Source organism: Caloenas nicobarica, chromosome 2, assembly GCF_036013445.1.
Source record: "Caloenas nicobarica isolate bCalNic1 chromosome 2, bCalNic1.hap1, whole genome shotgun sequence".
Classification (NCBI taxonomy): Eukaryota; Metazoa; Chordata; class Aves; order Columbiformes; family Columbidae; genus Caloenas; species Caloenas nicobarica.
The window spans coordinates 160,643,910-160,658,097 of record NC_088246.1 but is presented as its reverse complement, the minus strand read 5'-3'; the positions used below and the strand labels follow the sequence as shown (position 1 = coordinate 160,658,097).

The 14,188-nt window shown below is 40.1% G+C and overlaps 1 protein-coding gene across 6 annotated transcripts in view; it reads left to right on the top strand.

Annotated features, from left to right (window-relative positions):
* TRAPPC9 (trafficking protein particle complex subunit 9) overlaps positions 1–14,188 on the top strand; it is a 486,097-nt gene that overhangs the window by 4,515 nt on the left and 467,394 nt on the right. For 4 of the 6 annotated variants that reach the window (XM_065629223.1, XM_065629225.1, XM_065629222.1 and 1 more), the window contains exons 3-5: positions 2,144–2,164; positions 8,194–8,339; positions 10,923–11,051. In XM_065629223.1, coding sequence (XP_065485295.1) covers positions 2,144–2,164; positions 8,194–8,339; positions 10,923–11,051 — 296 coding nt within the window. The remainder of the gene's footprint in view (positions 1–2,143; positions 2,165–8,193; positions 8,340–10,922; positions 11,052–14,188) is intronic. The other 2 variants (XM_065629226.1, XM_065629224.1) reach the window with 1 other exon arrangement.

The window sequence follows — 14,188 nt, the reverse complement described above, 5'->3', positions numbered from 1 at the left end:
ATTAAAAGGTCTTGATATTCAGTTTAGTGTTTTGTGTGGATAAGTAAGAAAATACTCTAAATGCCTGGAGGGTTTTGGCGTTTTTTTTTGAGTTTTGTAACAGAAGGGAGAAATTTATATAATCCCAAGTAAACATCAGGAGAGGAGTTGTCCTTGATTGAGTTAGAAATATTTTCATATGTATATATAAACTAACCTACGCTTTCAAGCCTAAGTCTTTAGATGTGAAACAGGTAATATACTGCATTTTATTTCTTCGGTTGCAAGAAAAGGTTTTTATTGTAGCGTGTTCTCATGTACAGTGGCAGATTCCCAAATGAAGGGGAAACCATTGCATTTAGTCATAACGAGGCGACACAAAACTAGGAAGGACCTTCTTCAATGGAGTCCGGTTTCTGTTTTTGCAAAACGTGGTGTTGTATAATTCTGTTTGGGGAGGGGTGAAGGTTGTCTGAATGCATGGAGGGCATATGAGAACATCTGGTAGAATAACTTCTGCTGCTTTGTTGGTTTTTAGCCTGTGAGCCTCATGAGTTTAAAGAATGAAATAAAAAAAAAAGATGGTGTTGTTGAGATATTGAGGCAAATGACACAGCTTTTTTGTAGTATAGGTGGAAATTTCTAAAGGGCTAAAAGCAAAGAATGACCCCTTTTTTATATATATACCATCCATCCCTTTTTTTTTGTGTGTGTATAATTTATCCTGACCTCCTGTCAGTGTGCAATCAACTGGTTAAAAGGCACAAATATTCTATATTAAGTAGATGGAAGAGAAGAGAAACTCTTTGTAACAGCGAGCTTGTGTCTTTACTGCTGTAGTTACAGGTGTCTGCTTAGGCTAAATAAACACAACTTTTCCTGTAACTTCTAAAATTAGAGTTAAATTTCACAGTGTGTAGCAAAGGTCTCATTAAATGTGGAGTGGAGCTGTAACCTTGAGCTGATGAACTGGGTAGATAGATTCAGTGTAAATACGTTAAGAAGTTACACAGGACATAGTAATTATGATCACATGGTTTGAAGACTAATTAAAACTACTTAACTTTTTTTGTATCTCAAGAGAGACTTTTCTCCAAGCAATTTATTGTAAAATATTATATTTAATACTGATGTTATGGTTAGGACTAGACAGATAGAATTGATCTCTCTTGCTCAGTTAGTAAGACTAGCTTTAATTTGGTTGCATAATAATTGCAATATGATTGGCTTCTTTTGAGATGCAAAGCTCGTAAATTAGGAAGGCGGATTATTGTGCTGCATTTCAAATAAGATAATTCTCGGAAAAAGTGGAGCTGGTCTTTGTCTTTTGCAAGTTGCTTGTCTAAGGAGCAGAAGAGACGACATTCCCAGAGCTCGTACGGGGATGACAATATACACAAAACCACTATATGGTCTGTGGAGAAGAATTTTTTTGGCTGGTAGAAAACTTGCTGTATGAAAAACAGTGAGCTTAAGTCCTAAGATGTTTTGAAGAAAGTTTATCCCATTAATTAAAAGTTGTAGGACTGGGAGTGTGCCCTTGGTTTAATTTCTAGAGGGTGGTGCCAATAGGTGATCTTGGCAAATCTGTTAATTTTTCTCTTCCTGTTTCTCCATCTGCAAATTAGTTAAAATATTTCTGTGGTCACAGGGCAGCTGAGGACAATTGAAACTGTTTCTGAAATCAGTTGCACTTGGTAGTTGTTTGTAAAGGTCGGGGGACTGACTGAAAAGAATGGAAATGCACGTTCTGATGGTGACACAAAGGTCCTACAAACTTAAGAGTACTTGCCAGAATCCCAGTTATTTTTTCTATTATAGTTTTATTTTCTGCTAAAAAAATAAACTTACTCATGTATGGTGTTAAATCTACTTGGATAAGCTCATTTTGCTGTTGTTTATATCAGTTTGTGTCTTAGGTTCTGTGTTTTTAAATACTGGTAAGGCGTCCATGTGATACTATTGAGTGATGAGAAATTAGGGCACTATTTATAGATGTGTCTCTTGTAGATGGGATTTGTTAACTGATTTATCAAAGTTTATGATATCTCAGTATATGTATGTGGCTGTTAATTTTCTTTCTGTTCTCTGTCTTTCTAATTTTTGTTTTTTGTTCCTTTTTTTTTTTTTTATTTCTTCTTCTTCTCTCATACTGCCCTGTGAGTTTGTTGTTGGGTCTAAAAAGGTAGGCTGCCATTGCATATTTTAAAAAATAGTTAGCTTTCTTCCATGTACTGCATCTCCACTCCGCCTTCATTGCATATTTTAGTGTTGCTTTTGTATTTCTTTTTCACTACACAAAAATAATTGCTGCCTGGAGCCCTACTACTGTGGTTGACCCCCTTTGGCGCATTTGGCAATTATATTTGGGAGCAAGGCTGAATTTTTTTGTAGGACACACATAATTTGCTTAGGCGGCTGCTGGCCTCTGGAATTTGCTTTATTTTTTGAACCGCGAAGCCATGAAGCTGTTGCTGCCTGTGTTTGGTTTCCAAATTCAAAAGTTCTGGCAATCGATCAAATGCCGTAGCTGTGTCTTTTAAGCCTGGGTAATGTTATGATTGGTGATACCTGTAGTTCTGCATGCTAATTGGAATTAGTGGAATTTGATGGGCATTTTTTTAAGCACTTTGCATGAATACTTTTGCAAATTCATTTTGCATGTTTCTCGTTTTTAAATTTAGCCACTTGGAAGTTTTGGGGATCCAGAAATTCCTTCCAACCTGTTGCTGGATGGTTTGTAGTGAACATAAATTCTGTCTTGAAATATAATATCGTTACTCTGAATTTTCCATAAAATTATCCTGGGATCCTAGAAAAGAGTTGGGGATGAAGTGGTAAAGTGTGTATCGTATATAGCAAATGAGGCAGAAATGGAAATGGGGTCAAGAAGTGCTTTTTGATTTCTGGAACAGGTTTATTGCCCTTCAGTTTGAAGGAGTAGTGGTGGTCATTGATGGTAATGATTGTGGTTATTATTCTGAAGAGAAGATCAAGAGTGTGTTAGGTACCAGACAAACACAATTAACTTTAGAGAGTAAGATTTTAAACTAGTTTTGTAGTCAACTGTATTTGTTGAGGACCTTCTGAAGAGGAGTTGACCAAGGAGTTGAAGGGGTTTGTGGTGTGTTTTTGGGTGAGAGTTGGGTGTGTCTTTGAAACTTAATGTCTTAAATGATCTCCTAGAGGAAAATTAAATAAAAACAGCTCTTAGCAGTAGAGTACTAGAAGGAGCTGATCTAGAAGAAGGTTGTCATCTTATCCTAGAAAAAAGAGCAACTAACACAGACTCCCTGTCATCAAATAGATGTGGATTATGCAGTAGAGAGACAAAATAATTAAACAGTATTTTAATAAAAAATTTGAAATAAGGTATCTATGAGATTCTCACTTTCAGCTTTGTGGTCAGATCCTTCAGTTAAAGTTGTGAAGCAAAACTATCTGGATATTAAAATGAATAATCTTATGTTGAGATGTATATATATATGCATGTATGACTTTTTTCCATTAAATTTGCACCCCAGTATGCATTGAAAAAAACGTCAGTCACTTAGATATGCTTTCAACAACCTGATATTGTAGATACTAGGGTGTTTTTTTCAAAACAGGCTTCCCAAACATGAAGTAAATCAAGTTTTGCTGTCTGTGGAGAGTGGGCTTTGTTTCAATGAAAGCTTCGCCTTTTGTCTTGCAGTAATGAGAGAAGAAAAAAGAAAACCTGAATTCATTGTACTTAATTGTGAGTGCTAAATTGCGACACAGTTTATACATTTGTAAGGGGCAAACTCACTCTATAATAGTAAGAAAATGTTTTCCAGGAGGGTGGTGAAGACTTGCAGGGACTGTAGGAGGTAGATCCAGTCTTGGCACCACATTGCAGATTTTAAAATTAGGTGGAATGAATTCAGTCTTTGAACAATTAATAGTAAATTTCTTCAGCACTAGGAATAAATTATTTGTCTGTTCATAAATCAGGAAAGTTTCTAAAAGGGAAGAGTTTTGTTTATTGATGGCTAAGTGAATAAATGCATTCAAACTTTGCATATATTGCCATATGCATAAATCTGCAGCAAAATGAGGTGTTGGTCAGGAGAGCAGCTCGTGAGGCAGCAGGAACGATGATTCTCTAATTCTGCTATGTATTCTATGTAAAAAAAAAGTTAAAAGCAATGTAACACAATCTTAATTTCATTCTTGAATGCAGAGATTAGTAAAACCTGACTTGTAAACAATTTATACAGTTCTGATTCAAGATTAGAAAGTAACTTTTTGACTGAGATATTTCTCTATAACCCAAAGCTCACACTGAAATTGTGGCAGGATTTGGTGCCCTTCCATAGTTTGTGCAGAGCAGTTTTAGTTTTCACTTTGAATTTTCTTGCATTTTTTGCTTACAAAGATCTGTAAAGTACATGGTTGTTGAAAAAGAAAAGAAATATTGCAATTTCTTGACATGTCTGAAAGCACAACAGTTGTCTTGTATTTGGCTTCATTTAATGCTGTCATCTTCACATCGATTGTGAATATGATGTGATAGATCAGAAAAGTGGGAACATTTATACAGGAGTTATTTGTACATTTTTAGATGGAAAGGAGCAATAGGAGTTATGCTTCTTGTCTCCTTTTATAATTCCCAATTTGTCTTGTAAATGATGACACTGGTTCTGATTGCTTTTGTATTTGATTTTTATAAGGACATTGGATGTGCTTCCATAAATCTTTTTCATTTTCTGTCCTCCATCCATATAAATCAGTTACTTTTATCTTCATCTTCTTGATGAGCTGTTCTCTTTTCGAACCAACTACAGGGAATAAGACATTATTTGATGGCTGAATGCCATGGTTATCCTTGGGACTTGATGCTTCTCTTTGGATTAAGAAAAAAAATCCCAACCCAAACCAAGAACCTCAAAAGCAAACAAACCACTACCATGTAATTGTTTTTATTACCATTTCTCCTACCCTTTCTGCCTTAAAATCAAAAGGAAATAAATTAATATGCTTATTTGCTTATTCCTACCCTTGTACTTCATATGTTCTGTCCCCCTTTTACTTTTTTTCCCCCCACTTTATGTACTCACGAAGACAGTCTGTTCAGATGTGTTATGAGAGATTATTTCAGTTGCACTTTAATTCATCTTTAGGGTTCTTTGCTGGGAAAAGACCCCACGACCTTAAACCCCTTTTCATTCCATAATCATGATATTTCCTCTTATATTCAAGTCTTGCTCTGGGATATGAGAGTTCAGCAGCTGGAGAATGGATGTTACCCTGGGTGTGGTTTTGTTCCTTTGTTTTTTGAAGCTGTTAGATTCAAAAGTGCTCGGTTGTAACCAAGGCTTTGGTTTTAATGATCCCTGGTAGATTTTTGATGAGTACAGCTTATTGGGAAGAGGTAGGATCCACCTGCCTAGAAAAGACAGGAGAATCTTCGCTAGCAGATTGGCTGAGTTAATGAATTGCGCTTTAAACTAACGAACTTGCAGGGGAAGTGTCCAAACACCTGCATATTCATAAGCAACGGGGTAGGCGAGTGCACCTATGGGAGTCATTAGGAATGCTCCCCAACCCTCTCCAAAGGCAACAACCCCAAGTCCAGCCACCTCGAGTGCACATCTGAGAACACATGGAGTCTGGGCAACAAAACAGAGGAACTGGAACTGCTTGCCCAGTCTGAGAGTTATGATGTCCTAAGAACCACAGAAACGTGGTGGGAATATTCACGTGACTGGAAGAGCACAGTGCATGACTACGAGCTCTTTCAGAATGATGGGAAGGGAAGAAGAGGGGATAGAGAAATGTGAATGTATGGAGGTGAGCTATGGAGACAATCAAAGTTCTATTGAATGTCTTTGTATGAAGATAAGATGGATCGTCACTAAAGGACATCTTACGTTGACTGTGGATAAGTCCATTCTGCAGCAGGTATGCCTTGAAGCGGCAGTGGCTGTGCGTGGGGTCATGCTGGAGCACCTCAAAGCGTGGCCGTGGATAACTCTTGTGGATAACTCTCATGGATACTTTCTGGCAACCAATGACAGAACCCGAGGGAATGTCAGGAAGATATGCCAGGGGAGGTTTAGGTTGGACATAAGGAAAAGGTTCTTCACCCAGAGGGAGCTGGAGCACTGGAACAGGCTCCCCAGGGAGGTGTCACGGCCCCAAGCCTGATAGTGTTCAAGAAGAGACTGGACAACGTCCTCAGACACACGGTGTGACCTGTGGGGTTGTCCTGTGCAGGGACAGGAGTTGGACTCGATGATCCTTGTGGGTCGCTTCCAACTCACGACATTCTATGATTCTATAATCCCATGAGAGAGCGGGTACATCCCTGGAGGGACTGCAGCCATGGGTAAGGCCATGTTGGAGCAGGTTTACTTCTCCATGTGGCCCATGGAGAAGACCATACTGGAGCAGTTGTACCTCAAAGCGACTGTAGATAAGTCTGTGCCACAGCAGGTGTCCTCCTAAGAGACAGCGACTCCACTTGAGTGTTACACCCCTAAGGGACTGCAGGCTCTGGAGAAGTCCAAGCCAGAGCATGGGCAAGGGGAGGAGTTCCCTGCAATGTTAAACCCTATAACCTGACCCAAAAAGGGACCGGGATGGAGACTGTAATGAATATGCCTTTAAATCGTTGTAGCCCACGATGCGAGTTGCATCTTATAGGAATTACTATAGCAGGAACCACCTGAACCAACGGAGGACAAACCTTACGGGAAGCTGCACAAGTGCAGCAGTGACCCGACCTGAGTTGGCTTTGGTAGCCAATAACTCCATGCAGCACAGCACCTCTCCTGTCCTGAGTGACCACCAGAAGAGATGGAGCCCAAAGTCGTGGACTAAATGAACTCAGTGCACGTTTTGTGGATGTTTCTGGATATTTTGTGAACATTTTACAAGGGTGGTCCATAGACTAAGGGAATGATACCTGTCTGTCGAATGATGGGAAGGGTGGTGGTGGTTAATGAGGCCGTATTGGATAGTGTGGGACCCCATCCTACTGGTGCCTGTGTGGTGCTTAATTGCCAGCTGGGGTTAAACCCTGACAATCAAGACCAGAGGGATCGTCACCAAGGGTCATGTTATGTCAGATATCTGTTACCAGCCTCCTGGTCAGGATGACAAGGCTGACAAAACCTTACACCAGCTGCTCGAGGAAGTCTCAGGCCAGCAGAACCTGCTTCTCACAGGTGACTTCTACGTGGACATTTGTTGGGAAAGCAACATGGCAGTGCACAAGTCATCCATCATGTTCCTGGGATGCATTGAGAACTGCATCCTGCTATAGGTTTCTTCATGGAAAGGGTTGTCAGGCATTGGAACAGGCTGCCCAGGGAAGTGGTGGAGTCACCACCCCTGGAGGGGTTTAAAAGACGTGGAGACGTGGTTCTTAGGGACATGGGCTCGTGGTGGAGTCAGGTTATGGTTGGATCATTGATCTTAAGGGTCTCTTCCAACCAAAATGATTCTGGGCCTGCGACGAGGAGCAGCACAGTGTTAGATTTACTGCTCACCAACCAAGAAGACTTGTTTGACAACATCACCATCGATGGTAGCCTTGAATATAGTGACAATGACGTTGTGGAGTTCAGGATCCTGCTGAGCAGACTGAAGACCAGTAGCAGGACAAAGACCCTGGATTTTGGAAGAGCCAACTTCAATATGCTGAGGGATGCGACGGATTCCACGGGAAGCATTTGGGTGTGCTTAAAAGCCCCAAAGAAGCACACCAGCTATGGAAAGGCAGCCAAAAACTCCTTAAGGACAACAAGAACCTTGCTTTGGAGGTTTTTAAGATACAACTGGACAGGGTGTCTGATAATCTCATCTAGGCTCCCTTTCTCATGAAAGGTTGGACCCAGATGATCTTTCGAGATCCCTTCCAACGTGGGTGATTCTATGATTCTGTTTTATTCCATCTGTGACAACGCTGTTGAAGTGCTCTGCAGTGCAGTCTTTTAACTTTGTAAGTCTTATCTGTGTAAGTGCTATGTAGCCAAAATACGTGATGTGTTGCTTTTTTACCATATATCCTCAAATTGTTGGTTCTTTTGCATTTTGTGCTGGTTAGAATTAATGCTGAATGTTAGCTCAGGGAGAGTAAATTGATTTTGTTCTCCTATTAAGGAGGAAAGAAAATTGACTTTAGGTGTTTATTATCTCAATTACGCATTTCCTGTAAATAGCTAAATTGTACCTTTTATTTTGCAGACACTATAAGAAGCGTTGTCAAGGCCGGATGCGGAAACATGTTGGTGACCTGTGTTTACAAGCTGGGATGTTACAAGATTCCTTGGTGCATTATCACATGGCAGTGGAACTTCTGCGGTCTGTGAATGACTTTCTGTGGCTTGGAGGTAGGATTAATTGATGATATCAAATTAATTGATGATCATCAAATAATTAGTTCCTAAAACCAAGTAAATCAAAATATCTTCAATAACTTTTCTTCTGTATTGTGAAAATGATTTTGGTGACCAAAATCTGAATATCAGGTGTGGCTAAGAATTAAGTCAAAATAAAAATAAGGTAATAAGACACGAGGAAGAAATGTGTTTAAGAAAACATGCAACATAAAATGTATTATTGTAGTGAAGCATGTACTTAAAAAAATACTGTGTGTGACTTCTAACTATTTCTCTGGATGGTGTTTATTTTTTCAGTGTATTTTATGGATGTTGTAAAAGTCTTTCTTGCAGATATCTACTAGAGACTGTTAGCAAAAGATTTTTGCCTTTACATCTGTCAAAGGCACAAATGTTTAACTTCCATGAGCATAAATACCTTCCTTTGACATGAGTTCCCAGACTTCACTTTTTCCCTGACTCTTCCTCCTGTCCTTTTCCTTTTTCCCATCCTGTTTTTTTTCTATTTATTTGATCTGCAAGTCATCTTTGAGAACAATTTCTGCTTCTTGGTTTCATACCCCTTTAGGAAAATTGCCATTTCCAGTTCTGCTTTTAGCTTTCTCATTCTACTTGGAAATCCATTTAGCTTCCTAATGGCTCTCTATGTTACATATTATGAAAACCATAACACCTTCTGACTTTCCACTTCTTTCCTTCTACTCTTTCAAAAGGTTAAATGGCTCAGGACTCTTCAAACAAGGAAGGAGAACTTTTCTACATCTGCAGAGCAAAACAAATATTTTGAGGCTGGAATACAAAATTATATGTATACACTCAGAATAATTTGGATTGGAAATGACCTCTAGAGGTCTTCAAGTCTGATCTCCTGCTCATGTCACATCCGCTTAAATCAGGTTACTCAGGGACCCGTCCTGTTGAGTTTTAGGTATATTTAAGGATGGAAGTTCTTTAATCTCTGAGCAACCTGTGCTAATGTTTTACTGCTTGTAGTTTGAAAAAACCCAGTAATAAAACGTAAATTGTTCCTACATTAACGCAGAATATCCTGTGTCAACCTATGTTGACCCTCATCAATCACTGCACCTCTGAGAAGCATCTGATTCCATCTCTTCTTTACCTTCCCACGGGGTGTTTAAAGACAGCAAGAAGATCTCCTCTCTTGTTCTTTAATGCCGAACAAACCCAGTTCTCTCTGCTTCTCATACATCACGGCCTCCAACCCCCTGACGATTTTGATGACCATCCACTGGACTTGCTTTGGGATGTTAATGTTTTTCTAGCACTGGGGAGCCCAAAGCTGTTCGCTTCGCTCTAGATGTGGTCTCTCAGATGCAGAACAGAAGGGAATAATCCCTTCCCTTGACCTGCTGGTTACACTGTGGCTTTCACAGCCCAGTATGCAGTTATCACCTTTGTTGTGAGGGCCTACTACTAACTGCCCCCAGGTCCTTGTTTGCAAAGCTGCTTTCTGACCAGTCACAGAATCACAGAATCACAGAATGTTAGGGATTGGAAGGGATCTCGAAAGATTATCTAGTCCGATCCCCCAAGTCATCATAGGGTTATCCCATTGGAGATGCGTGAGCCCTTCTTGAACTCCATGAGGCTCTTGGTGGCCCAGATCTCCAGCCTGGCAAGTTCTTCTTGCATTTAATGCCTGCCCTGCTGTTCCCCTCAATTTGGTGTCACCCAGGAATTTTCTGATTGCTCTATGCAATCATCCATGCTGTTAATGAAGACAATAGAACATTGTCCTTGGTATTCATCCCTGGGGGACACCACTAGTAACTGGCAACTATTTGGACTTCGCACTACCAATCACAATCCATCCTATTTTCCACCTACTTTATAGGCCAGCTGTCTAAACCTTATAAATTTGGCTGTAAGCATGCTATTGGAGACCCTGTCCAAAGGTCTTGCGAAAGTCAAAAGATCCAACATCCACCGCTGTTCTTTCGTCCACTGAGCTAATCATCCTATCATAGGAGGCGGTGAGGTTGCCAAGGACTGATTAACCCTCGATAAATCAATGTTTGCTGTACCCAGTCACCTTCTTGTCCTTCACATGCTTGGAAATGGCTTCCAGAAAGATTTCGTTACAGCCTTGCCAGGGAATTGAGGTTGACCTGCCTGTAGATCCCTGGTACTTCCCTCTTGTGATGTTTTGCTTTGTCCAGTCACTAAAAACCTTCCCCAGCTGGCATGAACTGTTGGAGGGGATGAGTGAGTGGCCTCACATTGGCCGGCTCTCTTGGCATCCATGGATGCTGGTTTTATAGATTTGTGTCCAGTTGGATTAAGTGCTTTGTACGCTTGTTTTCCTCTGCTGTGCCAGGTGCACACTCCTACGGACTCTGCTTGTAGTTTTGGGGACCTGGGAGGTCTAAGCGTAAACCTGACCAATAAAAGCAGAGATAAAAGGATATCGAATATCTCAGGTTTTTCCATGACCTTTGTCACCACGTCTCCAATTTGAGGCAGACTTTGTGTAAGTAGACTTTACTACATGATACTTCACTTCTCTTGCAAGTATCTCTACTAATCTCTTGGCTTTTTTTTTTTACTTCCCAGCTGCTCTCGAGGGGTTATGCTCAGCATCAGTCATTTATCATTATCCTGGTGGTACTGGAGGTAAAGTTGGATCTCGCCGGGCACAAGGAGGTTCTCTTTCTGCTGAGGCAGGCAACAGGCACAGACCAGGTAAGGACGGGATTTGCTTTTTATTCTGTTTACCACCACTGAACACCTGAAAATTCCCCCCCTGCTTCCTAACTCTGAAATTATACCCATGACAGGATAAACTGGAGGGGGGCAGGTGAGAGGAAAGAACTGTATTTCTTTTTAATATTTTTACATGAGCGACACTGCTGCTTTTGTATGAATGTCGACATGTGTGCTTGTCATAGAGTTGCAAAGATTTTGATCTCTTTGTTTGATTGTTAATAGTGTCTGTGTTAGTTTGAATTTCGCTGGAGGCGATGCAGACAGTTTTCATAAAGTACGTATGTGGCAGAGCTGCACATATTGAGAAGAATAAGTTAGGTACATTTATTCAGAGGTCTGTTGCTATTCTAAAGTCAACATTTAATAAATAAATTCGGATAACTAACTTTTAAGATTTAGTATACTTTTTCTGAACTCTCAGATTGCTTATTAGTTAAAACAATTATTGTATTGACATCAGTATGGTAAACATTCTTGGAGAAATGGCCTACTTAAAGTATTTGAGGAATTATTAGGAGAGTAACAGAGGGGAAAAAAATAGGAAGTATTAGTAAGTCCATGACTCACCTGCATCCAGAATATTGCATGCTGTTTCAGTTTCCCACCTCAAAAGGTTGTTCATGTTCCTATCTCCCATTTTTCTACTGGAAGGAGGTTGCAGATGGGCAACAAAGATGATTTTGACATGGTTTCTGTACAAAGGGTAACTGAGCAGCCTAGAACTCCAAAGTTCTGCAAAAGAGATGGCTGAGGAGAAATAGGAGAGAGCTCTATAATATATTGAATGTTGTGGAAGAGGATGGGTGAGGATCAGTGCTGCTTTTGGCAGAACTAGAGGACATCGAGCAGATGGAAAAGCAAATGAAGGGAATTATTCTTTATTGTCTTTGATTCATCCCCTACACATGTTATAAGAAATCTTGTCCAATCCCAACATGTTCTTTCCCTGCATCCTATAGTGAGTCCCATGTCCCAGTCCGTCTATAAGGTGGTCTGGAGGGCTGCTCACATTAACTGGTCGTGATGGGTTTCACCCCCAGACAGCTTCGTTATCTCCGTCAGGTTATTGGGGTTCAGCTGCCTGTCACTGCTCCTTTGTGCTCCTTCGTGTTTGTGGGATAAGCCTTTCATCTCAGAACTAAACACTTGCCACGTGGTTGTAAGGCTCCTGGAAATGTCAGTGGCTTGCAGGAGAGGCCGACTAGCATCCTGAAAGAAAAATATGTTGATTATTATTAGCTAGATGGGCCTTTTGTCTAACCGAGCACAGCTGTTTTTATGTATATACCCAGGTTCTTAAGCAGTGCTGAAGCGAACGTGAGCTGGGTTTAAGTGCTTGTGTAAGTACTCTTGTGTGTAATGGAATCAAAATGAATTCCTTCATCTAAAAAGAAGCAAGCCCCCATCTTTATTAATCTGTAAATCACAATCTAGTAAACACTTGCTTTGTACTACATTACAAAATGTGTATGTTGACACCAGATAACTGCAATAGTAAAGTTACCTTATTTTGGGACAGAATACTGATTTTTTCATATAATACCTAGTCGTTAAAATCTGTGCATTTGGTTCCATGACTGATAAGTGCATTTTGTGTTGGCTGTTACAGTATCATTCACACAGTTATTGACCTTTGTCCACTTTTCAATGAATATTTAGGAGTAGATGTTGCAGTCTGTTGGTAATGGGTACTCCTTGTTGCTAAAGAATGTAACAAACAAGTCACAACTATCAGAATAATTGAATAAAATACCTTTTTGGTATATTATTGCTGCTTCTCTATAAAGTTGTCTTATAATTCAAAGTCCTGTTTGCAAGCTTGTTAGCATTGTTATATTTTAAAAATGTTCTAGTTTCACGTGACAAGATTTTTCGAAGCACTTTTGTGTGAAGAAAACCTAATTACAGGGTTTTTCGTCATCCTTTCCAGGTGAAAATGTTACTTGATGGTCCGTTAGATATTGTTCCCTAACTCTAGTGACATTCTCTCAGTGTTTTGAGATCTGAACTGTTTAGACAAACAGCTATTGTTGTGATGTCTTTTTCCTACAAGCTTTTCTGAAGGTTTCTTTTCAATAACTTTTTTTTGACTCTGCAATGTCTTTCATTTGAAATCCTTACAAACTGCACCTTTGTTTGTAATCTGCTTTGCTATAATTAATTTTGTGAGGATAGTATTTAATCTGGGGAACAAATTCCAGTGTATTATCTCTTTCAGTAGCATAAGTCTAGAAATAAAAGGGGTTTCCAAATTATGCACAAATGAAGAAATGCCATACTTTGAGCTGGCATTCGATCCGTGCCCACTTTTGAGGCATATAGATGTCATAATTACCTTTATTGCTTCCCGACATGCCTGGAATTGCACTTCTTCTTGTGCCTGTACGTCAGCCTTGCCAGGATGGGCTTTCTTTGTACTGACTTTGTGCCCTGATCAAGAGAAGCGTCTTTCTCTTGAATGTCTTGCAACTTCCACCATTTGGCATTTTTAGGGTATAGGACAGGACCCAGCTGCTCAAAAAATGTTGTGGTGTCTGCTTTATATAGAAACATTTGTGGAAAGAGAAGCATTAATGTCATCTCTCTTTGTATAGTGTAGAGCACAAGCTTAAGGGGACAGTCTTAAAGGTTTTTTTTCAGTACACGTGATATGAACTGTGGGGTTGTCCTGTGCAGGGACAGGAGTTGGACTCGATGATCCTCGTGGGTCCCTTCCAACTCAGGACATTCTACGAGTCTATGATTCTATGATTCATTTTTGCAACCTTCAACGTAAAAGCAGCTTTTGTGTTGTGTAGTTCTTGTGGGCCAGGAACTTGGCCATGATCTGTTGGCTCCATGACCTGTATGTTGAATAAGCTGAGCTTAGATTGCTTTATGTTTAGCTTACCACCTGCTTTGCGTTTCTCTATTGTATTTTACTCGTTTGACGTGCTAAACTTTTAATTCTGTTGCCTGACTTGCCTCTTTCCCCGAGGAGACTTAGGACACCTGAGTGAAGTGCTGGAGTATCTTTCTGATCTCGCTCTAAATCTCTGCTTTACTAGTCTGGAGTCAGAGCGAATCAACTGAAGGGAGGTCCCGTCTTGCTCATAAAGCAGGTTTTTTTTGAC